General features: G+C 34.7%; 1 protein-coding gene across 2 annotated transcripts; it reads right to left on the bottom strand.

The window, feature by feature from the left end:
- Positions 1–10,704: 10,704 nt before the first annotated feature.
- Positions 10,705–27,261, bottom strand: LOC106078407 (long-chain fatty acid transport protein 2-like). Of its 2 annotated transcripts, none has more exons than XM_013239264.2 (11): positions 27,091–27,261; positions 21,833–22,317; positions 21,028–21,138; positions 19,435–19,650; positions 19,134–19,292; positions 18,507–18,631; positions 17,847–18,038; positions 16,631–16,730; positions 15,798–16,008; positions 14,904–15,001; positions 10,705–14,506 (listed from the first exon to the last, which is right to left on the bottom strand). In XM_013239264.2, exons 2-11 carry the CDS (start codon positions 22,191–22,193, stop codon positions 14,196–14,198), a joined length of 1,884 nt encoding a protein of 627 aa, XP_013094718.2. In that variant the 5' UTR covers positions 22,194–22,317; positions 27,091–27,261; the 3' UTR covers positions 10,705–14,195. The 2 variants fall into 2 exon arrangements, with proteins under 2 accessions (XP_013094718.2, XP_055885688.1); XM_056029713.1 differs by lacking the exon at positions 27,091–27,261 and adding an exon at positions 26,971–26,989.
- Positions 27,262–27,281: the final 20 nt, after the last annotated feature.

Here is a 27,281-nt window from a genome sequence, read left to right as displayed (position 1 = left end):
AACTATCTTTAACTCTGTAGAATATTCGTATTACAAAAATAACAAACTAGTGTTTAAGAGGGAAGACCATAGACATATATATATAGACTGGACGATAAAGAACAAATTATTATCGGAAATATTTTGAAAAGATCAGTTTGTAGATCCACATCACAAACCTATATATATTTGCCTATGTCTATGATTATAAAACAAAGACAAAATATTGGGAATATGGCAGTTTTGCACTTTTCAAAACTAAAGATCAAAGGTATATATTGGCTGAAATGTTAGTCCTAGAATTTATAGCTCAATCGCCGCCATTTTTTTTTCACATAGATATAGTACATAAAACATATTGACTCCGCCCAAATAAAAATAACTTCCTACTTCCATCCCATCCCATCCCACTAGCGGATCCAGAACTTTGGAGTGGGGGGGGGGCGATTTTTTTCCAAACCCTAACCCTAACGCCCAGTAAACCCTAACCCTATGCATAAACGTGTTTACAGAACACACATACACACACACACACACACACACACACACACACATATATATATATGAGAATTTAAAAAAGCAGCATTTCTCAACCTTCGGCGAAAAAGTGGGGCAACGCTATAAGGTTCCCTAGTGGGGTTTGGGGCAAAGCCCCGACGACAAAAGCGTTTTCTTGCATTCTTCACTGCAGAAACGCATTCTCCTGACATCTACAGCTCATCATTCATTAATGAAGTTCGGGGCGAAGCCCCGACGACAAAAGCATTTTCTTCAATTCTTCACTTTAGAAACGCATTCTCCTGACATCTACAGCTTATTATTCATCAATCAATGAAGTTCGGGGCGAAGCCCCGACGCTAAAAGCATTTTCTTGTATTCTTTACTGCAGAAACGCATTCTCCTGACATCTACGCTTACTATTCATCAATGGAGTTCGGGGCGAAGCCCCGACGCCAAAAGCGTTTTCTTGCATTCTTCACTGCAGAAACGCATTCTCCTGACATCTACAGCTCATCATTCATTAATGAAGTTCGGGGCGAAGCCCCGACGACAAAAGCATTTTCTTCAATTCTTCACTTTAGAAACGCATTCTCCTGACATCTACGCTTATTATTCATCAATGTAGTTCGGGGCGAAGCCCCGACGACAAAAGCGTTTTCTTGCATTCTTCACTGCAGAAACGCATTCTCCTGACCTAAAGCTCATTATTCATACTATTAAAAACTTGAAAGATATTCTAATATGAATTTATAGGCCCTTAATACATTGCAAATAAAACCGATTTGTTCCTTGAAAAGATAAGATACCCCACATATTTAGATTTTGGCTTTGAGGATCGCCGCCGAAAAAAAATTATTCGATAAATAATATTCAATAACATTGCTGTATAAGTTGTGAGTTATAGTCCCACATTTATTTAACTAGAAAAATATCCGATTGAGTAAAGGTTGGGAAAAGGCGACTATAAATGTATTTTTATCGGTTTAGAACTCATCTCAATCATGATTCTTATACTAAAAAATTTCGTTTGAATTCTAACTTTTCCAATGCAAAGTCTTTCTTAAAATAATTATGATAAATTCATGTGAAATTACATAAACTCTGGAAATTGGAGGGGCGGTAGAATGAAAACGATTAATCCTCGCTCCTTTAATAATTTCTGCTAAAGATTGCATTTGGCATTAAAGAATAAAAAAAAAAAGTAGGGCGACTCGATATAAGAATTTAATTTATAGTATATATAAATTATATTATTGGCAGATTTTTTACATTTTGTAATTTCTAAACTATAATACTAAAAGAAAAAGTATTGGTTTGTCCGATGGGGGAAATGCAATTGCACATATCGCCCCTCCCACCTGGTACAACCCTTTTTCATTTAAATTTACTAATGATAAAATTTGAGATTAGAGTATGGTACGACATAATATACAATGGGTTCACATATCAATACGTAGTTTATATTATATAGATATTCAACTAATTTTGTTCACAAACTATGATTCTCCATAAAAATAGGACCGCCCCCCCCCCACTCAGAGGGCTAGAGTGGGAAGGGCAGTACATGCAATCGCCCTCCCCCCCAACCCCACCGAATCGACCAAGATACCAGAAATTTATAGATTAATTCAACTAATTTTGTTCACAAACTATGATTTCTCCATAAAAGTAGGACCGCCCCCGCCCCCACTCAAATGGTTTAGGTGGGAAGGGCAGTAGAGGTATTCGCCCCCCACCCCCAAACGGTAAACAGGGAACGACATAATATAAAGATCGGTTAAACTATCAATAACAAGTTTTAATCATATAGATATTTAATTGATTCTGTTAGCAAGCTGTGATTTCTACAAATAAATTGGACCGCCACTCAAAAGTGTAAGGGGGGGCGGGATTGATTCCATTGCCCCCTCCCGACCCCACCAAATCGGTCAACATACTAGAGGAGGGGGCGAAATAATAAAAAAATAGGTTGAAATATAAATAATTAGTATATATTATTAACATAAGTAATAAATTTGTATACAAATTGTGTGAATTCTATGCTAAAATTCGTCCGCCCCCCCGAAGTTCGGGGGGGGGGGGGGGTCGGCCGAGTGGGGGGGGGGGCGATCGCCCCTACCGCCCCCCCCCCTGGATCCGCCAGTGTCCCATCCCAGTGGCGCTACAGCCCATGGAGGGCTCTGGCCTGCTTTAACACATCCTTCCATTCAGATCTCTCCTGGGCCTTTCGTCTCCACGCCCTAACCCCAAGCTGCTTCAGATCTGCTTCCACGTCATCTATCCATCGCATTCGGGGTCTGCCTTTGAGTCGCCTGCCTTTTGGTTTTTGCCTGTATACAATTTTCGCCCCTCTGTTGTCTGACATTCTTTCAAGGTGACCTGCCCAACGTAGTCTGTTCTTTTTTATTTCGTTCACTATTGGTGGGTCTTCATATGATTGATATAACTCATGGTTAGTGCGTGTCCTCCACCCTGTTTCATCCTGTATGGCACCATAGATTTTCCTAAGGATTTTTCTTTCCCAAGTGTTAAGTAAATTTTCAGATGTCTTTGTAAATGTCCAGGTCTCACTTCCATACATTGCTGCTGGTCTTATTATAGTTTTGTATATTATTTTCTTGGTTTTACTTGAAATCATTTTGCTCTTAAGTAGATGGTGGGTGCTATAAAATGCCCTGTTGCCTGCTGCTATTCTTTCCTTTATTTCTGTTAGTAGGTCATTTTTGAAATTAATAGTACTTCCTAGATATTTGAAAGTTTGGACGTTTTCAAATTCGTGGTCTTTGATTTTGATATTTTGTCCCTCTGTTTGATTGTCTCTTGTCATTGTGATGTACTTGGTTTTACTGTCATTGACCTCAAGTCCTGCTGGTCGGGATGCTTCTTCTAGTTGTATGAAAGCTCTAGCGATGTCAGAGGTTTCTTTACCCAATAAGGCAATGTCATCGGCATAAGCAAGGTATTGTAGAGGTTGGCTGTATATCGTCCCTGTTGGTTGTGGACCCATGTTTTCTCTCCTGAAGTAGTTAGTAATAGTTCCCCTTGTGTTTATGTGTATATTTCTTATAACTCTCTCCAGTGTTAAGTTGAAAAGCATGCAGGAAAGTGCGTCTCCTTGTCTTAATCCTCGTTTAATCCTAAATTCCCGTGAGTGTTCTCCTTGTATTATGACTTTGCTTTTTGAGTTGTTTAATGTCATATGTATAAGTCTTGTCAGCTTATTGGGTATTCCAAAATCCTGTAGTGTGTCATATAGGTATTTCCTTCTGATACTGTCATAAGCCATTTTATAGTCTATAAAGAGTTGGTGGATTGGTATGTTGTATTCATGGCATTTTTCTAGTATACATCTTAGTGTGAAGATGTGGTCGGTTGTGGATTTGTTGGGTCTGAAACCACATTGGTAGTCACCTAAGATTTCTTCTGAATATTTTCCAAGTCTCTTAGTTATAAGCCTAGACAGTATCTTATAAGTCACATTTAGTAGAGAGATTCCTCTGTAATTACAGCACTTTAACTTGGATCCTTTTTTTGTGTATTGGGGTTATAAGAGCTGTTTCCCATTCTGTTGGTATTACTTCTTCTTCCCAAATTCTTGATATTAGTCTGTGTATTTGGGAATGTAAGTCTTTCCCTCCATATTTAATTAGTTCTGCTGTGATTTGGTCCTCTCCTGGTGCTTTGTGATTCTTCATGGTCCTAATTATTTCTGATGTTTCAATGAGTGTTGGAGGGTTCACTAAGGGATCTGGTCCCCCATGTGGCAGTTCATATTCTCCATTGTCTCCATCTTCAGTGGTATTTAGGATCTCCTCAAAGTATTCAGCCCATCTCTCAATGACCCTGCTGTTTTCTGTAATAAGCTGACCATCTTTATTCTCACACATGTGTGATCTAGCTTGAAATCCGTTCTTTTCATCTTTAATTTTCATATACATTCCTCTCATGTCTCCCTCCTTTGCTAGTTCCTCAATTTTAGTGATCTTGGACTTTTCCCATTCCCGTTTTTTCTTTCTTACAACTTTTGTGGCCCTTCTTCTTGCTTCATTGTATTGCTGTCTAGTGTTCCTGGTTTCTCTCTGTAGCATTATCATTCGGACATTGTTCTTCTCTTCTATAGTTTGTCTGCATTCATCATCATACCACCCTATTTTCTCGTTCTTTTGTTTAAATCCAACTATCTCTTCTGCTGTTCTTTTGATAGCATGCTTTATTATTTCCCAATGCTCATTTATGTTATTTTCGCAGTCCTTTTCTAATGTTGTCAGTTGTGTTTGGAGTGCCATTCTATAAGTTTCTGCAACAAGTGGATCCTTTGTGAGTTTTTGACTATCATATTGCTGTGCTCTCTTTCTTTGGTAATTGTGTATGGTACTTATTCTTTGTCTAAATTTAGCTTTTACTAGTAGGTGGTCTGAGTCAGCATTAGCTCCTCTGAAACTTCTTACATCTAGTATGTCTGATCCATGTCTCTTATCTATGAGTATATGATCTATTTGATTCTGGGTGTTGCCATCAGGTGAGATCCAGGTTACCTTGTGAATATTCTTATGTTGGAATTTTGTGCTGCTGATAGACATTCCTTTTCCTGATGCAAAATCCACTAATCTTATGCCATTATTGTTGGTCTCTTCATGTAAACTTTCTTTGCCAATTATTGGTCTGAATGCTGGTTCCTTTCCAATTTTTGCATTGAAATCTCCTAGGACTATTTTGATGTCATGCTTTGGCGCTTCATCATAAATTCTTTCCAGTCCATCATAGAAGGCTTCTTTTGTGTTATCATCTGCATCTTCAGTAGGGGCATGAACATTGATAAATGATATGTTGAAGAATTTTCCTTTCAAACGTAGTGAGCAGAGTCTATCACTTACAGGTTTAAATCCAATGACATTACCTACCATTTCCTTTTTAACAGCAAAACCTGTACCTAAGTTGTTAGTGCTTCCACCACTATAAAATATAGTATACTCCTTGGTTCTGAGAATGTCCGAGTCTTTCCACCTGATTTCCTGTAGGGCTGCAAGGGGTATCCTATATTTCTTTAACATTTCAATAAGTTGGGCTAGCGCACCTGCTCTATAAAGGCTTAGCACGTTCCATGTCGCAAAACAAAAATCATGTCCTTTTCCAGGCCTAGGTCGTTTTCCGTTGAGATCTGTCCGGGTTTTCTTGTGTGTATTAGCTTTCGTAACAGTATTTTTTATATGACAGAGTTGTTAGCCCTGTGCATAACCATCTGGGGGGCTGCCCCTTTCAGCTCTCTGGATAGCTGCCTTTATTTTCGGGTAAGGTGCCCTAGCCTTTGTGGATCCCTCCACTTCCTGCAAGGCAGCAGGTTTGATTTTGGTCCACCCCGAGTATTTTATTTCCCCGGTACCCACCATATCTGGAGGGCATTCCCCTATCCGCCACCTGGGGAGGCGCTCGATGGGAGATCAAAAACTCCACACGAGCTTCCTACTTCCAGTCTATATTTATTTATGTCTATGGGGAAGACATATTAGGAACTCCATTTATTACGTAAACACAAGCGGTGTTGCACTGACGCGCTAGTGTGCAAATGTACATATAATACCAATGTTACATCTCTCTTCTTTAATTCAGAAAATCTATTTATCAGAATAACTAAAAAACTAGTCAACTAAAAAGTCAATTCACAAATCAAGTTTCTTTGGGTTTGTTAACTATTCTGCCTGAGCGTGTTACGTAAGGTCCATGTGGTCTAGAGTTGTTAGAAGAAGCAGTGTGTAGTGGCGGCTTAACATCTAGCGTAGTTTGTAATCTTGGACTCTCTAGATATTGTGGTTCCAGTTGTTCTGAAATGTCGTCTGGAAAGTCATAATTATTGTCAAATCTGTTTGCTTTCTCAGAAGACTTTCTTATATGTTTCCTGTTTCTTCTGTAGACCTGATTTCCACTTTGGACATTATATGATCTAGGCTTAGAATGTTTCGAAACTACTGTTCCTGGTTTCCAATAAGAATTAAGTAGCATTCTGACTTCCGTTCCGTCTTGTAGTGGATTATGACTCTTAACTCCTTTCCTCCTGTCGTAATAATGTTTCTGAGATGGCGGTTTGCGCGCTGGACTGTCGTTCAGATTTATCGATAGTCCAGGGTTCAAACCCTGCCCGCTCCCATCCCCCGTCGTCCTGCGGGAGGTTTGGACTAGGAAGTAATTATCTTGAACTCTGAAGGAACATCCGAAACATGTAAAACATCAAACAAAACATCAGACTGTTTCTCTGAGTCAAAGTGTTTCTTCACCACATTGAGATATGGTGTCTTAGGTGTGAGTATTTCCTCGCTCTAAGTCACATAGGCGTAGCAGTTGACCCCCCCCCCCGAAATGAAATCCCCCCCCCGCAGGGGGGGGGGCGGAATTAAGGGATTGATTTTCGCTTTCATTTTGTTTATTTTAGGTGAGATTTTAATACTAAATCATCTCTTACCACAGCACAGCTGAGGGGATTTTGAGTTAAAAACCCTCTACCAGGGGGTTTTGAGTTTAAAACCCCCTACCAGGGGGTTTTGAGATTTAAAAAAACCCTATCAGGGGGTTTTGAGATACAAATCCCTCAACCAGGGGGTTTTGAGTTTAAAACCCCCTAACAGGGGCTTTGAGTTTAAAACCCCCTACAGAGGTTTTGAGTTTAAAACCCCTTGCCAGGGGTTTTGCAGTTAAATCTTCTCTAATCTTCTCTTCTATAAACAAAACTAAAAAAAAATGCAAACAACAATCCCAAATTCCAAGAAAACAGATGAGGATTTTAACTTTAAAACCGCCTCCAAAAATTACGATAAACCCCCTCTCAATATAAAAAAAGCAAATTACACACTCACAATTCTATGAGCGTAGCCAAAGGGGCTTTGAGTTTAACCCCCCCCCCCTTCCAGTTGGGGTTTGAAGCTAATAAGTACCTATTTAAAAAAAAAGCAAACTACACACTATAAAATCTATGAGAGTAACCAAAGGGGTTTTGAGTTTAAATCCCCCTCCTGCAGATGGCTTTTTCTTTAAAGCTTAAAACCCCTCCAGATGGTTTTGATTTGAAAATTCCCCTACATAGCGTTTCGAGTTGAAAACCTCTCTCTTCAATATTTTTTTTAAAGCAAACTACAGTCACCAAAGTCTATGATCGTAGCTAAAAATGGGGTTTTGAATTTAAAAAAAAAACAAAAAACTCCAGAGATTTTTTTAGTTTAAAACCCCTCAACAGATGATTTTGACGAAAAAACTTTCCTTTTCGATATAAAATCTAAAGCGAAATATAGGCATGTAATTCCAAGAGCGTAGTCAAGAAAGGTTACAAATTTCTACCAGTGGCTTGGGCTCCATTAATTAAGTGGGAATAGTCTTCTGCCGAAAGTGAAAAACACAAAATGTGGCTCAACAAAGATGGCTAAGACAGATTTTAGGAGTGAGTTATAGAGATCGGGTCTAAATCAAAGAAATCATATGCCGAACCCGGAGTCGAACCCTTAGTAAGGTTGTGACAGAGCGTCGCATGAGGTTTTGCGGGACATGTTCTCCGACAAAATGAATTACGCATAATAAGAGTTGCGGAAACAGCTTGCCGGAAAATGCGCCGAACGGCGCGAGAGGGTCTAAGCCAGTAAGAATAGCACATTAGGTTTTTGAAATAGCAAGATAATGCACTGTAGATACCTCAGAATATGCATTTTGTTGGCTTTCAATGCCAGAAATAGTGCTCGGCGGCGGGGCTTCGCCCCTCGCTGGGGGAGCGCTGCGAGCTCCCCCTGACCCCCTTGCTAGCAAGGGCGGGGAGTCTACAAGTTTTCCACTAATTCTAGGAAGAACCTATTCTAGGGCACAATAAACGTCTTACGAAAGGGTTAGAATGTAATAAAGATTAATTATGTACACACACACGCATATATATATATATAATTTTTTTCCGCGGTTCTCCCCCCCCCCCGAAAAAAAATCCTGGCTACGCCCATGCTCGAAGATAACAAATTTCTGGGTCGGCGCCCCATGAGTAATTGTGCTGGCAACAAATTAATATTACTCAGTGGAGTAGTTCTGTAGTCTATTATGGCAGAATTTAAGTCATTGGTTAATATGCATGACTAAATGCATGACGCGTAGGACGTAATCATCTTCTTTTTTGAAGTAACGTCTGTATTATATAAGATAAGATAAGATAATAGCGACAGAAATTTGTCTTCGCTTTTCTTCCAGTTTCTTCACTGTCTGTATAGCTCTTTCAGCCTCGCCATTTGAACTCTGAAAATGACATTTCATGCTCAATAATATTCCGTATGATTTACAGAAGTTCAGGAATTCCCCTGTGACCCGCTATCTGACCTTAACTTTCTAGGTAATCTCTATTGTGGATTCCCCGGGTCCCGCCTGCACTCTTTTAAATCTGGCTCTGATTGAAATTCTATAACCTACCTAAGTCTTTCCAAATCAATGCTGGCTCATAATGAATAATGATGGCTGATTAGAAAGTTTACTTGTTGACGAATTGTCAGAAAACGTTAGTGTTTATTCCTGTGTATAGGGCCTAAACTTGAGTTTGTAACAGTGTACCTACGTACAGAGTTAGAATACGATTGACTAGGCAGTGGCGTAGCTAGATTGGGGAAGGAGGGGGGAGATTTTGAAAATCCCCCCGAATCCCCACTTGAGGGGGACCCCCAAATGAGGTTTTTTTTTTACATTAAATATTACGCAAAATTCAGGGGCCCCCAAAGAGGTCAAGCCCCAAAATGGTGGCAAATTCCTAGCTACGCCCCTGTGACTAAGCCAACAACATGGAATCATTGCTGATTACTAACATTTCATAAAACCGACGAAATCAGTCTAGTCTCTTGTCACAAAGTTAGATTAGCCAGATGTTGCTTCATCTTTAGCTCTATTTTGTATGAATAAATAGAATTTAATGTCTTACAATAACAATAGGCTATAATAAAAACCTAAGACCAATACATTTAGCAGCTTATTACTTGAAATTGAATCAATGGTGGCCCAGAATTGAAAAAAAAAAGGGGTGGTGGATTATGTTATATCCCCCTTTGCCTAAAACTAAAATTCAAATGGTTGTAGCTTGTATTCAACTGGTAAAGATACCTAGGAATCTTTTGTATCAGCCTTTTCCTTTCTAGCATTCCAGGGAGTAGATTACGTACGCAGTATAGCGCTGTTGCTATTTCTTTATATTCCACAGGACTAACTGCGAGCTATTATGAGTTACCATAGATGTGTACACATTTAACAGGCGTATTTATAATTTTACCATTACCTGAACCAATAATGAAATATTTTGGCTCTACGGTTCATCCTAAGTGCCACAGAGAGTCCAAGTTTTTGTAAATCTATCACAAGTTTATTTAAGCAAACGAAATGATTGTATTGTTAACATTTAGAATGATCTACGTGTATGATTTAGTCTCTATTGAAATCATGGCCGGATTTAAGTAAGTGGATTCTAAGGGCAAGATGTTTTGGTTGGCCCCTACATACATTTTTTCGAAAGCGTTATCCGCTTATTAATCAAAATACTTTTATCTTAAAGCATTCCATATTTTAGAAGAAAGAAATGGACTATTTGTAAATTTAGTCTTATTTTCCTTCTTTTAAAAAAAAATTTAATAAGCGTATATTAATTTTAACAAAATGTATACAATGTATACTTCAGAGTTTGTGGAAGGTAAGCTAAGGGTTTAGGCACTGTCCTAAATCCGAAGCTACATTTATATATTATGAGCACGCTTCTTGTGGACACTCCTTAACCACAACAATGCCAGCCGTAAATAAAAAAGACTTTAAAAAAAAACAACTTTATATGACCCGACGAAAGTCGAATTCTTAAAATCTCTATTGTGGATTCCCCGGGTCCCGCCTGCACTCTTTTAAATCTGGCTCTGATTGAAATTCTATAACCTACCTAAGACTTTTCAAATCAATGCTGGCTCATTATGAATAATGATGGCAACACAATCACACACACACTTATTTTTTTCACCCCTTCTCCCCAAAGAAATAGTTTTTAACTAATCCATTTTTGTTTCAACAAAAAAACTGCAACAATTTTTTTAAATCATTACTTTTCCTTTTTTTTTTTTTTTGGGAAGGGGAGGGGGGATATTAAAACCCACCCAACACTATAACATTAAGTGACAAAACCACAGGACAAACTGAAATCCAAATCCAGTAGACAAAAATAAAACAAATGTTCTTCACAAAAATAAATTTAGTGAAATGTTAGACAATTTTAATATGTGTTTATGTTGTGTAATTTCAAAACATATTTCATGCTGAAATCAGGTAGTCAAATACTTTGCTTAATTTGAATATTTAGTTTGAATTAAGTTGTAAACACTTGTTTGAAATTCAATAAATAATGAGAATAATAAATGTAAAGAATTTCCACTACCATCACTTGAAATCAAAAAGTAATTAAATATAGAAAACAAATAATTTGGCTGAGTATAATAGACAATAAAATGGCACAAAATAATGATCCTAACATGTCAACATTCAAACAAACTATCTAATAATTTTTGGCCAGGATCTAGTTAAATATTTTATGATGTTATCAGATTTACTGTGCTGTATCAACAATGTAAATATTATAATACTAAAATATGACAAAACTATAACATTAATATAATACATCAATACTAATTATTTTTTTTTGTTACAAAAAAAAATGTTATAACCATTGACCATCTCTCTTTACATTGCAGTAGAGGATGAGATTGAGGTGGATTGGAATCCCAAACTCTAACATAATCGTGTGTATTGCTGACCCAAGCAACCAGCAATACTTTCTTTCAACAATTGAGCTTCCTGACAAAATACAAAAACAATTTCAAAAACAAAATCTCTTCTTCTAAGTGGAATATTGAACATTGATGCCGCATTAATCAATGGTGAGTATTAATATATATACTTATTATTTTCAGTTATGAAAAATATCAAAATATAACTTTAAAAAAAAAAAAGAAGAAATTATTGCTGTTTTCTAATTTCTAAAACTAAACAGTAATACTCAGATTGTATTTTTTAATTTTTGAAGAAGAAAAAAAAAACTCACAAGAAGAATTATTATTATAAGAATTTTTTTCTAGCCATGATTAAATTAATAAAAACAAATAATAACAAAATATAAAAAAGATATCGAATGAGCAATTAAAATGTTTATATTACATTTGACAACAATTCCGCAAATCCATAAACAGAAAGGGTAAGGGGAGCACATTTTTTCTTCATTTATTGGAGATTTAGTATTAACAACAACAAAACAAGAACAAATAGTTCATCAGACAACCAGATATTCAATTTCTTTTACCTTCATGAGAGTCACACAACTAACTATATTATTAATATAATAGACATTAGGCTATAGTAAAATTTACTTTGAAATATTCTACAGAACTTAGATCAAACAGTGCAAAATTTTAGAAAATTTAATTCACAACCAGCTATATTATTGATTCAATATTTTCATATACATTTTTATATCATTTTCTAATTAGAGGCTCTAGATAACATTTAGTAAACTTCAATTGTGGTAAGTTATATTATTACTAAGTTCTAATTTGAAGGATGTACGGACAGAATGTTTGATGTATTAAAAGCTAATAATTGAACCAAATGTTCAATAACAACATGGATGAGACACAATGAACCAAAAGTGTTATACCAAAGAATTTCTTTATATATTGTGTTTAGACTAACCGAACACAATTTCTTCAAACAGAGGTTAGTTTAGGCTGAGATTCAGAAGTATCAGGAACCCTTAAAAAGTTAAGAACTACTAATGAAAACAGACGTTGGTCATCTTAAGATGTAAATGAAAAGTTTCACATGGAAGATGGTTGCGCTCTAATCATGTTTTAGGTTGTATTGTTAATAATAAAGAAATATTATACCTATTAATAAGTGTAATAAAAATTTCACATGCATAAGATACTATAAATCTCGTAATTTCAAATAAGATAAGCCCCAACTTAGAACTAAATAACATTTTTTACATTTGTACAAGAAAAACAGAGACATTAATTATATATAATTAATTCTTTAGTACTGAGTATTAGTTAAGAAATTATTCTGAGTACAACTTTCAGTTATTCTATTTTTAACTTGACATCCAAAATTAGTGTATAAATAATTTTATATTTCACAATACAGATAATCATATAATAGCAATGCAATAATTCAATAAATATAAATATTGAATATAAATTTGGAAAAGACAGAACACAATGCTTATTAATGGAATTCAATTTTAGTTCAAAAATTAACAATGGCTGACAAACATTTTTTACTACAACCCCCATTAATTTCTTTATTTTTATTTGTTTTATTATCAGTTTAGCCCTATTGTAAATTGTAGGCCTGAATAAAGAAAGGATAGTAGGCATCTCTTTTTTCCTTCTTTTATAACAAATATATTCTTTGAACTTTATATGCACAATTTGTTTACAAAATTTCTTTAAAGTAAATGTCAATAACAATAGCATGAATGGTGCATACATAATACAAAAAGCAGCACTAGGAACCAATTTTTTAATTAGAGAAAATGGTGAATTAAAAATAGCGAAATAATGGGCAGTTTTGACCAGGGCACAAACCATGAACTCTCCAATTTGACAACTCCTCCTTGCAAAGAACAGAGTACCAGGCAAACTAATTACTAGATGTTAAAAAAAAATAGATGAACAAATCACTAACCATCCATATTTCCCCCCAAAATAATCTATTTGGTCCCTCTTGCTGCCTTATAATTTGTAATATGTATCCATTCATTGATTCAACACTTAGCTTCACATTTGAATTTACACTAACAATGGCCTAAGTTATTAATTTAAAAATACTTTAATAACTTTTCAATAAGATTTACCATTCTATAATTACTATGGGCTTTCAACATGTATCTTTAACATTTACATCTAGTCAGCTATTGCATCTAAGCTGTAATCTCATATAATTTGTGCCAGAATAAACATTTAGGATTTGTCATTGGCAGCCAAGAGAGGCAACTGTGCCTTCTTTGTTATACTGTTGGCTATAAATTACTGATTAAAAAACAAAAAATAACTGTAATTAGAAATATCACAATAACATCCCAGTTTAGTAGTACAAAATTTGTTAAACATTTTTTTTAAATTTCCTGAGCAATAATTAAATGTAATTTTTTTATTATTATTTTTTATTTATTTTTATTATTTTTTTTTTATTGGAAAATTAAATGTCTAACAAATAATCAAAATTATTTTGCTGACCTAACAGCCTACTAAACATCAATGTTAATTATATATCCAAACTGGCACATTATAGACTAGCACTCCTAAAAAGTTCTACAGATTCAAATAGCACCAAAAATCAACCATTCACAGCAGTTTAAAAAGTCTAAATTTTTGCTGCATCACTACAGTGCAAAATATAATTGGAAATATGAAATAGAAAAAAAAAAAACAATCACAAAAGATATTAAAAGATTTTTAACAATATTTAAGAAACTGTGAGGTAATTTTGTCATTATGAAAATAATGAGATATATTTAATATTAAAGGATAATTTTTAATACTAGGACAATACTAGCTAAGGTCATTGGTACTCTGGTTATCTGTAATAATTACAATTATTTTATGAGCAATCCTTAAATGATCTGCATAGTGACTGTTTCCATTGTGATTAAATTTAAGGCAAATAGTAGAACTTATGCTAATCCTATTTTATAACTTTGAGGTCAAAAACTTTGACAGATCTGCTGGTGTTAATTTGCTGTATGTTGCTTTTTCACTGTCGTAAAAGTACAGTGAATCCTTGACCTTGTTTAAATCAAAACCCTCATTTACCAGCTCAACTTTCCTTTGTTTAAAAGTACCAGTAAGAAAAGCTTCTCTGATGTGTCGGATGAACAATGGTCTGGCATAGGTGGGCAATTGGTCACATATATGGTCAAACAATTCCTTCAACTCTTTTTCACTTAAAGTAGCATCTTGATGCAGAGTAATGGCCACCATGCCTGCTCTACCATCATGGCCTAAAAATAAAATATTACAGTTTTTAATAGACCTATTAATTCTATTTCATATTAAATCTAAACTATAAGAACAAAATTTATTTTTAAAAAATAATGTAACCATTTTTATTTAGTGCTATTTATATTTTTGCAATAAAAAAAAATTTAATTAAAGAATGTATACTTTTAATAAAAGTAAAGTTCCCCTCTAAGATGTTATGATCTCTGGGGCAGAGGATGTAGATTGGTTCCAGAGGATGGGTGAAGTATCAAGTTTAAAAATGATGCGACTATATTCATGAAAAAACTATTGACATATAAAGATAAAGTGAAATATGATGTCAGGAGATCATAATTATTCTAATCATTCTTTTTAATTAAACTTCTATCATTATAAAAAAAAACTAACTAGGTTTACCTGGAACAGTGACACCATAAACATTTGCATCCTCAATAAATGGTAAAGCTGCTATAACATTCGCCAACTCTGTTGTTGATACATTTTCTCCTTTCCATCTAATGACAGTAAAATAAAAAAATCTTTTAAATAAAATTTCGTAAATTTTTAAAAATATAAAATTGATAACTGTTTATTTTAAAATAAACTACATTTACATTAAATAAGTCATTAATAAAATGTCAATTTTCCCATACCATTTTCCCATGGAATTTTAAAATTATAATGTAATAGCTAAATCTTACAATTGGTCTGTTAAGACTGAGTGGTGAAAAATATACTTATTTCAAATCTTAAGACATTTTATTTTAAGTCTCTTTTAAACAGAGTGACGAAGTGAGATCCAATTATCTAAAAATTCCATCATGATTTTAAATATTTCAAATACTTAGCAATACTGCCATAATATGTAGTGTGTACAAAAGATAAATCAAAAGTAAAATTAGTACAACTCTACTAGGATAAGATAAGATTACTGATCCAAACAAATGGAAACTCAGTTTGACTACAATAGTCCATCTAAACATTACTACAATAACAATAATAATATAAATAATATTCACACACATACAGAATCAGCCCTCTATGAATTAAGCTCCTATGTACTTCTTGGTGACAACAAATGACTATGAAACACAGCGTGTACATGGAAAAAGAGGTTTTAAAATCTTTATGTTCTAGCTTTAATAGAGAGGAGCTGACCATTTCATCCTGATCTGATGTAACTGTGGTTTAATGGGTGCAGATTGTCTTTAAGAATTGTGTGTTTTGGAAAGGCATGTTTCTATACTTAAAGTTTATCCAACTGATTGAGGAGAATGAAACTAAAAAAACTCAGAGTAATAAGCCTCTAACCTGAAAGTGTCTCCAATCCTGTCATTGAAATAGACAAAATAATCTTTATCTAAGACAAAAACATCCCCAAAGTTAAACCACAAATCTCCTTTTACAAATGCATCCCTAACTATTTTCTTATCATTTGAATCTTTTGAACTACGATAAACTGTAAGTGTGCCATCCTTCACTAAATCAGCACGAACTTTTCCCATGAACAGTCCAGGTTCACCTTAAAAGAGTAAAATGTGTATTTTACTTTAAATATTTGATACATAATTAAATGATGTACTTAACTCCAAATCATCATCATCATAATTTGTAAACAAATATATTTTTTATTTCATATTGTTGAGCTCAATTAAAAGGGTTCTCATTCATATATCATTTTTTTAAATTATCATTTTAATATAAACTTAGTGAAGGTAATGTTAAGATACATTTACTCTGCAGAATGGTTCGCCACATTGTGCTCTGACTGGTTTATAGCTAAAATATATCATTGCGTAAAGACTAGAAAATATTGTTTAAAGAAAGACCTTTCAATAGGTTGGAGAGGATTTAAACATACACCTTTGTTAGCATTTATATTATTTTCCAATAAATATTTAGCAGTTTCCAACCATTTCCAAACTTTCTTTACTTTCCAGACAAAAAATCAAAGCTAAGTGAACAGAAGGATTTCCCGAAAATACCAAAATTCAAATAAATGTGAAATTTTGGATCAAATAGAAATGATTCTGATAAACTTGTTTTGCTTTTATTAAAATAAGAAACAATTTTTCAGATTTTGTTCCTACTACTATTCAGTTTGATAAACCCTTATTTTTTTAATGTAAGGTCAAAGAACCTACCAATGCCTACTTTAATACAAAAACCATTTTTGTCTCTTAATGGCTGAGCTGTAGCATAATCAAACTTCACTAGGACTTTGGAATCTGGATCAATTTTTGCCTAGAAAGAAAATTTGAAATTTTCAAATTATGTTTAAGTTAGTCAGTTAGTGTAAAAGATAAAAGAAGTTTAAAATATAAAAATAAAGTAAGAAAATTAAAATCACAAAATTCATTGCATCCACTATGGTATTCTATAAGTAGTTGCAAAGCTAAAACATTCTGTACATGAGTAAGTCTTTATTATGTCTCTCTTTATAAATACAAGCTATTTGAGTAAGGTCTACTCATTTAATCCATTTATTTTGTAATGTTAATTATGATATTTATTTTAATCACCATGACAATCTTACAGAGATATAATTCTCAATATAGGGTAAGTCACCCCTTTCAGACCTTGATATCTATGGTGGCAGATGATGTAAAACTCATCTGTTTCTGATTAACAAGGGTGTTATGTAACCAGCACAACAAACCGTCTTTACTTTCCCAATCTTTGTCAGCTACTCAGTTGAGTTGGGTGCAATCAAGGGCGTCCTAAAAATCCTAAGTTAAAAATCACCAGGATTCAAACTCAAGACCTGCTACAATTGTCATAGCTTTTCTTGGCAATGGGGCAAAATAAATAATATTCCTCTCCCTCTATCTTGTGATGAGGTGAATTCAAAATCCTGACATCACAATGGTCCATAAATCAATTTAATCATTTCAGATCCCAGGCAAATAAAAATAATGAAATGCTTATTGAAATTAAAACAGAAAATTGGCAATCACAGCATGCAGAAAATCAAGAACAATAATGCTACCAATACTTTATGGAAAATAAAGCTACAGAAAAACCTGGGAGATTCCTAATAATAATTTATGAACAAACACAAGTTCAAGTAGAAAATGAATGAACAAGAAACAATATCAAGAACTTACAATAACAAGTTAATATATGATTAAAACCTGAAAGGAAAACAGTAAGCCAACTCTAGATATAAATTGTGAGAAAGACTGCTAGGAATTCAGACTTGTGGAGGCAGCTACATAATAACTAGATAGAATGAAAGGAAGTCAAATATGCATAAAGCTTTCCCATAATAAGAATCAAAATATCTGATAGGTTCCAAAAGATAACATAAAAAGTTTTATCATTTTAAGGTGTGAGTTATAAAGAAATAGTATATCTTACCAAAAATGGTGAGAGGCGTCCAATAGCCCCAGGCACACCGGAAACATTGATAAGCATAGTGATACCTTCTGTAGCACCAAAAAACTCCATTATGTTTGGAATCTGAAATCGTTTAGACACATCATTCCAAATGTCTTTTCTCAAGCCATTGCCAAGTGCTCCTCGAATTTTGTGATTTGTTTCATATTTGCTCTGAATGTAAAAGATTATTATAATATTATTAATAGATATGTCTTAAAAACATGGAAAGTAATTAAATAGAATATTTATGCTAACTTTAAATAAATAGTATCACCATTTTTGTTTTTGCTACTATTTAAGTTCATACAAGTCTGAAGCTAAGTGTTGAAACAATGGATGATGGGCATACATATTATATAAATAAAAGCAGCACTAGGAACCAAATTGTAATGAGAGAAAAGGTAAATTAGATATAACAAAATAAGGGACAGTCTTGATCAAGGCATGAACCATGGACCCTCCAATTCGACAACTCCACCTTGCAGCAATATAGTAACAAGTGAACAAACCATTGGACATTAAAATTTGGTCTCTAGTGCTGCCTTTACATATTGCCATGTGTAATAAAGTACAGTATTAATTTAAAGTTTGATGGGTTAATTTTCAGTAGTTGATCAAAAAGTTAAAAGCTTAACATACTGGTTTCTGAGTTAGTAGATATCTAAACAATTCTCCAATATACTGGATCACAGTGACATTATACTGGCAGCAATCAGACCAAAAGTGGCTAGCAGAAAACTTTTTTCTCAACAATATAGTGCAACCTGAAACAGATGTCAATCTCCCCAATCATAGAATCAATGTTCTTTTTTTTATTCCATTAACTCTTTTAACTCCATTATATATTCATAGAATCAATGTTGTTCTTTTATTCCAGAACTCTTTCTCTCAATTTTTTCAGAACAAAAACTTGTACTTATAATGGATTATGAAAAAAATCTTCAACCATGTTGGTTATGTTGGGCTATAGTGGTAGGGTCTGCCTAAGGTAGATTTGGATGGGGCATTCAAAGAGGATATGGTTTACAGTTTCATAAGGGTGGGCGCAGTGTCTACTAAGGAGTAGATGTATGGGATTTATTTTGTTAAGATGATAATTTAACAGAGTTGTGCGTCCTGTTCTTAGTTGAATGATTGTAGATTGCTCTTTGCAGGGTAGGAAGTTAATACTGTCCAGTTCATTTGGCAGTCATTTCTTTGCTAATTTTAATATATATATATATATCAATTCTTCTTACATTGTCATAATTAAAATGATTAGTTAACCTGTTGCAATGGCTCCATATAAACCTATTCCTCCACCAGAGCTGTGATATAAGGGCAGTACAATATACAATACATCTGTACAAGACAGATCAACAAATAACAGCAATGTAGCAATGCCCAGACTTTTTTCATGGCTGATAATTGCAGGCTTTGGGTTACCTTTAAAGAAATGTTTCAATATAAAAAAATGATTTATCTTTTTAATGAACATAATGTTTACACTTAATTTTTATGTTTAAAATACAAAATAAAATGACTATTAATGTAAAATGTACAAAAAAAATAATGTATACAAATATACCAGTTGTTCCTGAAGTGTAAATGTAACAGCAGACATCTTTCAATGTGATATCTTTTCTAACAATAGGACACACAGGGGTCGGCAGTGTGCTAGCCATCAAGGTATCAAACGAATTCATTCCAACTGGAGCTAGTTGTGAGCCCAAACCTTGAACATAAACTTTTATGTCTTCTAAGCTCTCCATAATATCACAGACTGCTTCCAACAATGTATTACCTGAGAGCAAAAAAAATAAATATTTCCATTAAAATTTCATAAAACTCTTCTACATTTTTTTTTGTATAATTAGGCCTTTGCCAGGAAAGAGAGTGCACAAATCTTTACAATTTCGTTTTCAAATCCTTTTCCTCTACATTTTATTTCATTTATTATTCTCTATGTTATTAGTTAAAATAATATAGTAGACTCTGTGCATCAACTTGGTATGACTAGGTTGTAAATGAAGGCAATAATTTTCTATAGACTATAACATTTCTTATTGTGTGTAAATAAAAAGTAGTTTGTCTAAATATTTACTTGTATAAAGCAGACCAAAGCCCTCCATGGCCTGTGGCGCCACTGGGATGGATGAATGGATTCAATTATATAAGAGAAAGCGTGTAAGTGACAAAAGATAATACAAGTATCTCTTAGGCACAGTACATGACATGTATTGTTCATGTCCACATCCAAGTGAAATGTAATTATGCTAAATCACAACTTATAGAAACTGGTAGGATATCATATGTAGTTTAATGCAATGGGTGTGTTATGAACAGTACAGGGAAGGTTATTAAAGTCCAAGTACTCATTAAATATTTTAACAAAATTCTTTCCTCTACTTCACGGAAATTCATTTATCACTGTTTGCCATCCCCCACAAAAATGAAATATCACTATAATTCAATTCAACAGTGAGAGCATGCTATATTAGAAAAAAGTATGATAGAAGTATCAGCTAAAATTGCAGCTCACGAAAAATTGTGAAATAAAATAATCATTCTGTTTTAATTGCTGAAAATGTTTTCAAATGTGCAGGGAAATGGTTTTTGTATGTCTTGATAGAGCCATTTACTTTACAAGGATACTTCGATAAGGATATTCTGATATTTTCAGTTATTGTTTACAAAGTAATTCAGTTTACAGTTTAGTTGTAAGCACTGTTCAGAAGACTTTTCTTCAGTTTTAAAAGGCATTTAACAATAAATTGCTTAATGTATAAATAAAGGTACATATAATGGCTTTGGAAAGGAGCATGTTCTCCTAACTGCCTGTAGGTTTTGGTTATTAAAAATTAAATTATGGCTATTATATAGTGCTACTTTCATGCTTATAGCATGCTCGGAGCGCTATGCTCCAATCTCAGTTGTGGACTAGTGAGGGAAGGGGGTAACTGGGAGAAGGTTTTCCGTGCTGCCTTTAGGCGCTTAGTAAACACTCTGCTTGAGTTGGGTGTCGAACCTCGATCTCCCTTCATAGGTAGCCAAGCCAAGTTCAAGCGTACTTGGCCTCTAGACCACGCTTCCCACTTATTAATAATAAAGATAATAGAATTATTAAGTCTAGCCTGGACCAAAAAAATTTTAAAGCAAATATATCAGTACTTTTTCATACCTGGACCAACAATGAAATATTTTGGCTCTGCAGCAAGGATACTGTGTATCAATGGTTGCGAACGCAAGTTGTAATTGATAAGTGCTGCAGCTATTCCAAGTTTCTGTAAACCTAAACAAAAAGGTTACATATAATAAGATCCAAATTAAATTATGACTTTTATATAGCACTAAAACAGCTGAAGTGAAGATTTGCTAAAAATTATCTTTTGATGTGTAAATAAGCTCCACCCTATTTTCAGAGGCAAGAAATAATTATCAAAGTGATTACAAATTAAGAATTAAAAATTGTCAACATACACATGCTTTCTTACCATAATTTTAAAATGAATTTTGTCAATAATCAATAATAACAAGTTTTGATCTCCTGATCTTGCTCTACTAGAACATTTAATTCCAGTGCTTTTTTAACATATAACAAATGAGGTTTCTTAATCATATCTTTTTATTATTAGTTTCAAGTAATAATTAGTAGAAGCTCTTTTAAATGTTTTTTTTTAAATACATTTTCATTGTTCAGTGTGATTGAAACCCATTACTTAGTATCGATTTGACATTTTTATAAATGATGACAACTCTACATGTGCTAGTTGGCTAGCTACACTTGTTTTGTGTGTGTGAACATATTACCATTTTAAAGTACTATTGTTTTAAAGGACATCCAAATACCCCTGTTTCACATGAGTAATATAAAGTTACATTCTCTGTACTACATCAGCACAATCTATTACTAAATAAAGACAAGCTAATATGAAACCAATCACAGTTTAGGATATTTTGTACATTAAAAAAAAAAAGAATTTTACCCAAAAATGTCCAAATAAATGATGGCTCATTCTGAATCATGATAGCAACACAATCACGTTGTCCCAATCCCCAGTTCTTTGCTATGTTGGCAACTTTACATGCCAGCTGATCCACCAGTTCATATGTGTAGATATTATCCTCGTAAATGATAAAAGGTTTCTTTGGTGTTTCTGCTACATGTTTTTCAAACTTATCAATCAACATTGATTGCAGTAAGAGTTCCATTTGTTTTTTTACTTTTCCACCAATTTTGATCAGCTTCAAGTCATGTTCTAACCAAGGGAACATAGTTTTGTAGGTAACATAGCCAGCACTAGTCACCCCAGCAGTCCCCAGCAACAATTTCTGGTAAAACTTCATGATTATCAGTAGTTGAAATGGTTCATAAGCTCGAGTGATGAGTTTGGCAAATGTAAGTCAATGTGCACCAGTACTCAACAATCAGTCCTCAAGGTTTTCTGCTAGATCAAGACAAAAGTAGCACCTAAGTAAAAAAAAATAAAAATAAAAATTTTATGACATAATTTTAAGTGTTTTTGTAAAGCTGACACAATGTACACACTTCTACTATGGTTATGTGTTTGAGACTCCAGATTTATTATGTTACAATAATGAATAAAGATTTTAAGTGAAATACCAAACTGAAAGCAGATAAAAGGATAACAGAAAAGAATATGCCAATTAGTGCTGCAGCCAAAGTGCATCAAAGTGTCATGCCTCTCACGATGGAGAAAGGCGTAGAGACAAAATTATTGAATTTTACTGTACCCTGCAACATAAAGCCACCACAAATGGAGGAGCTGGAATACTTATCGAATGGCCAGATGGAGGAAAACTAGAAAAATCCATTGCAACTGGAGAGCTCTCTGACAGTCACAGAGCAGAAAGGGAAGCACTAGCACTAGCTGCTACCATGCTAGCAAATCATCCAAGTTCCCCTCACAGTCAGATTGTCTTTCTAACAGACGTGAAAACAACCCTCCAAAGCTTGCAAAACTCTGATTCCCCTTATATTAAAAACCTCAGAACAGCACTTACAAAGCTCAACGACAACAGCAAAAAAACTGTTATTCAATGGATACCAGCTCACATACAACTAGCAGGAAATGAGAAGGCTGACACACTCGCCAAGAGTGGGAGAACAAACTCACAAGTAAACTCTGCACTCTATCCCGAAGAAATGAAGAAATTAATTGTAGATAAAATAAATGAGAAAAGGGACGAGCTCTCATCCAAATCACAAGAAAGATGACGCTTACTATAAGCTATCCCGACAAGACCAACGTCTAATCTTTCGACTCAGGACCGGACACAACAGAATGCGACAACACATGTTCCGGAAGCTCAAAATTGGAACCAGTGAAATCTGCCCATGTGGAGTATCACCAGAAAATGCCGACCACGTCCTCCAAAACTGCTCTCTCTACCAAGAGGCCCGTATAAGACATTGGCCCCAAATCACCCCAATAGAAAGAAAACTATATGGAGAGCTCCCTGATTTGGAAACCACTGTGCAGTTCATCTCATGTATTGGTCTAGTCATATGAACACTCCAACATAACAATGAGAACGATGAAGAAGAAGAAGAAGAACTGTACCCTGCATATTTTTATGGCAAGCTGATACGAGTTTCAGTATTTTAGTTGGACAGAGCATATTTTCTCTTTTATGGCAAACAGACCACTTCTGTTGACAAAGTCAAAAGCCTTAATCAATTAACCCAATCTGTTATGTTTTACAGGGGGGGGGGGGGGGGGGGGGGGGTTCTTTTGTTCTTTTGCTGTCTCTGCCTAGTAAAATTAACATGCTATTCTTCTCAGCTCTTCTAGATTACCACATCGTGTTAGTTCTGCTGGGCTGTTGGGGAACAATGTCTGTCTGAAGTATATTAAACTGAGAGCTTCAAAGATTGACATTGTTGTAAGGATGGGTGCAGCTCAATGGTTCTGCACTTTCATACAGAGTGTTGGTTAGTCATTGTGGCAAAAGGGTCTGTCTAAGTTAAATTGAGGCATGAGGGTATGACAGTTTCGTAAGAGCAGCAGCAGTGTCTAAAGGATGGGTGTGTGGGGTTTGTTTCTAAAGTTTGTTCTTAGTTGAAAGATCGTTTTTCTATTAATAATTCAAATTTATTAGATATGGAAAAAAAATGTAATCTCAATACAATTTACAACATTTACATTTATCATTGTCTATGTGTGAATTCCACCATCTATTGCATATTGTGCATTGATTTTGAATATGGATGCTGAGAGACTGGTATATCTATCATTAAAGTGTTGAGTGAATCCAGATGTGCAATGCTATTAAACAGTACAGCTTCAGACAATGACTACTGCTTTGGGTGGAACATGTGATGTTGATGGTTTGGTGCAGAGAGTGTCAAGCACAGTCAAGACAGATGGTGAGTACAAGACAATGTCTTGATCTTGATCTGCAATCAAATACGACTCAACGAGCCCTGTGTGTGAAGTCAGTCCTAAACAGCTGAGACCAGGGTAAGTCCAGGGCGAGGTCAGTGCAAGAGTTGATTAGGCGGTGCGATTGGTAACGGAAAAATATTTGTACACTCAAGTGTTACGTGTTGCCAATCGTAAAGTATTGGCTGTGAATTATAGGACATTAAATTTTTTTTTTTTTTCGGAGCACTAAGTTGTCATGTTCTTTGAGTTTGCCAAGAACCTAAATAGTTAGTGAGAAACGTTACAATAAATATATATATGCTTTTTTTGTAAGCCAACATATTGATTATACTTCCATTTTAAGTCATTTAGTTTTCATGCATAATGTCTATAAATAATACTTGGGTAGCTCAGTCCTTAGAGAATCTAAGGGTCAAGGGTTCAAGTCCCTAATCATGCATTAACTTTTTTTTAAATAGTATTTTTTGCCCAATTTAATTTTAATAATTTGATATACATAAAAGCTGAAACAGAATTTAAAACCTTAATCCTGATACAGTTAAGATAATTTTAAAACTTGATTAAAAAAATTGATGGTGTTCGAAAACATCACAGAGCCTTTAATTATTAGATTAAAAACTGAAAAATCGAAGATTTTATGTATTAATTGTAAGGTCTAGGGTGAGTGTATGAGGAGGAATGTAAGTGATAAGGGTAATTGAAATCACTGGCAAAAAGTATGTATTTGGCATGAAATGATTTCTTAAAATAGAAGCCTTGTGTAATAGTTTATATATATATGAAAACAGGACAGAAAAATTGCACTTCTTTCCCCCTTATTTAATTATCATACTTATCATCTTATGACTATGAGGATCATGATTATGATCATGTAATAAGTAATGATGTTACAAATAGAGTATAAAGAGGTCTACAATTAGTATAGCTCCTCCTTCGTGGTAGAAGATGAGCACATTGACTTCCGTATTGCTCGTGCCAGTGCTACTTTTGGCAGACTTCAAGAACAAGTGTTGCAATGGAGAGGACTCAGCATATCCACAAAACTGAAAGTCTACAGTGCTGTAGTTCTCCCGTTACTCCTATATGTGTCAGAGTCCTGGACCCTATATTCCCGCCACACAAAAAAGCTAAACTCCTTCCATCTACGCCGTCTAAGGAGTATACATAAGGTGCGCTGGTCCGACCACATACCAGACACAGAAATTTTAAAGCTGTCCAACATGCACGGTATCAATGCGACAATAAAAAGGTCCCAACTTCGATGGGTGGGACATGTAGTCCACATGCCAGACAATCGCCTTCCCAAGCGACTTCTGTACGGAGAGTTGTGTGCAGGAAAGCGTTCCCAAGGAGGCCAATACAAGCGCTACAAAGACACTCTCAAGAGCTCCTTCAAGGAATCCGATATCGACATTCATGGCTGGGAAGCACTAGCTCTCGATCGCTTCTCATGGCGAGAAGCTGTGAGTCGTGGAGTCTCAGGATTTGAAGCAAGAAGAGTGGCCAGGGCGAAATAGCGCAGAATCAACAAAAAGCTGAGAGAAGAAGCAGGCCTATCTGCTACTGACATAACCCACCCATGCCACATATGCAGCCGGCTTTTTAAAGCGAGGATTGGACTTTACAGCCATCTTCGAGTTGTTAGTTTACCTGTCAGCTCTGAACTGCCAAGTGAGTATATTTCAGCAGGGATGGAGTCTATTCCCAGTGCTTTACCAGTTGAGGGGTTGGCTATTGTAGTCATTACTTCATTGAGCCGGGAAGGGTCAGCGAGTAAATGGTTTTTTGGGACTTGTGCGTGCGATGGCTTCGGCGCTAATGCTTGATGGAAAGTTAAGGACGGTACTGAAGTGTTCATCCCAGCGAACAAGTATATCCTCCTTGTCTGTGATATTAGTACATTATATATTTACTATAGATCTAGATTAGTACATTTAGTATAATAGTATAATCTATAGTGACTATAGAACTATACAGATGAAGAAGTCCTATGTGTCATGCATTTAGTCATAATGCATATTAACCAATGACCTAAATTCTGCCAATTCACTGGTTTTCCTGGCTAGCTCAGGCAACCCATTCCATGCTCTAATAGCACTAGGGAAGAAGGAGCATTTGTACAAATTTGTCTAAGCATATGGAACGAGGAATGTGCCTTTATCTTTGTGTCTTTCTGAGTATTTCATTAGATTTTGTTTTTGTATTTAAAGATTATGGTTCAGTGTTTTAAATGTATAATTGTTACTTTACTTCTAAACTTCTATCCTGAAGTTTGAAGGTTTTCTAAATTTTGTGCTTTTACTAAAGGTGTTACTCTAGTCAAATGTGAATAACATTCGTTTGTGATGAATCTCACTGCTCTATTTTGTGTTTGTTCCAGTTTCTTAATAATATTTCTTGAGTTGAGGGGTCCCAAACAGAGGATGCATATTCATTTATTGGCCTAACCAAGGTTAAATAACATGTTAGTTTTAAATTTTATGTTCTTATTTGATTTTTTATAGAAATTTCTTTTAATAAACCCTCATGTCGAGTTATGTCATTATCATTAGTTACAAATCTAGTCTAGATTGAGATTCTATAGACTATAACTATAGAAGTATAGACTACGTGCCGTCTATAGTTATAGACTTTAAATCATAGGCTACCAAGCACAATCACTAGATCTAGATTAGTCTGACTACTGTCTACTCAGTGTTATGAGTTATAGTTACACTGTGACTGTCGGTGTCACTCAGTGCCACAACACTAGACTCTAGACTAAGACTGTGACTAGACTACTAGACGATAGAATAGACGTGCTGACATGTATGATGTCAGTGTTAAATTGTTACTTTAATGTATTGTTACTGTAAATCTAGATCTATGAAGTTATGAACATAGATCTAGATCTGGAGACTAGGATCTAGATCTAGATCTCTATTGAGTCTTGTTTTAAGAAGGCTAGATCTAGACTTTTAGTAGATCTAGATCTGATTTTGAAGATCTCGAGCAAAGTTCAAAGGTTTTTACTTTATATGGTCTA

Source organism: Biomphalaria glabrata, chromosome 1, assembly GCF_947242115.1.
Source record: "Biomphalaria glabrata chromosome 1, xgBioGlab47.1, whole genome shotgun sequence".
In the NCBI taxonomy this organism is placed as follows: Eukaryota; Metazoa; Mollusca; class Gastropoda; family Planorbidae; genus Biomphalaria; species Biomphalaria glabrata.
This window is presented reverse-complemented; position numbering and strand designations above follow the sequence as displayed.

What these genes read in the sequence shown, in the direction of transcription:
- LOC106078407 (XM_013239264.2), bottom strand. Translation starts at nt 22,193, where the DNA reads ATGAAGTTTTACCAGAAATTGTTGCTGGGGACTGCTGGGGTGACTAGT. An exon ending in ATTTATTTGGACATTTTTGG is followed by an intron (nt 21,139 to 21,832) that starts GTAAAATTCTTT and finishes CTTTTTGTTTAG; the next exon opens with GTTTACAGAAACTTGGAATA. An exon ending in TTGTATTAAAGTAGGCATTG is followed by an intron (nt 16,009 to 16,630) that starts GTAGGTTCTTTG and finishes TACTCTTTTAAG; the next exon opens with GTGAACCTGGACTGTTCATG.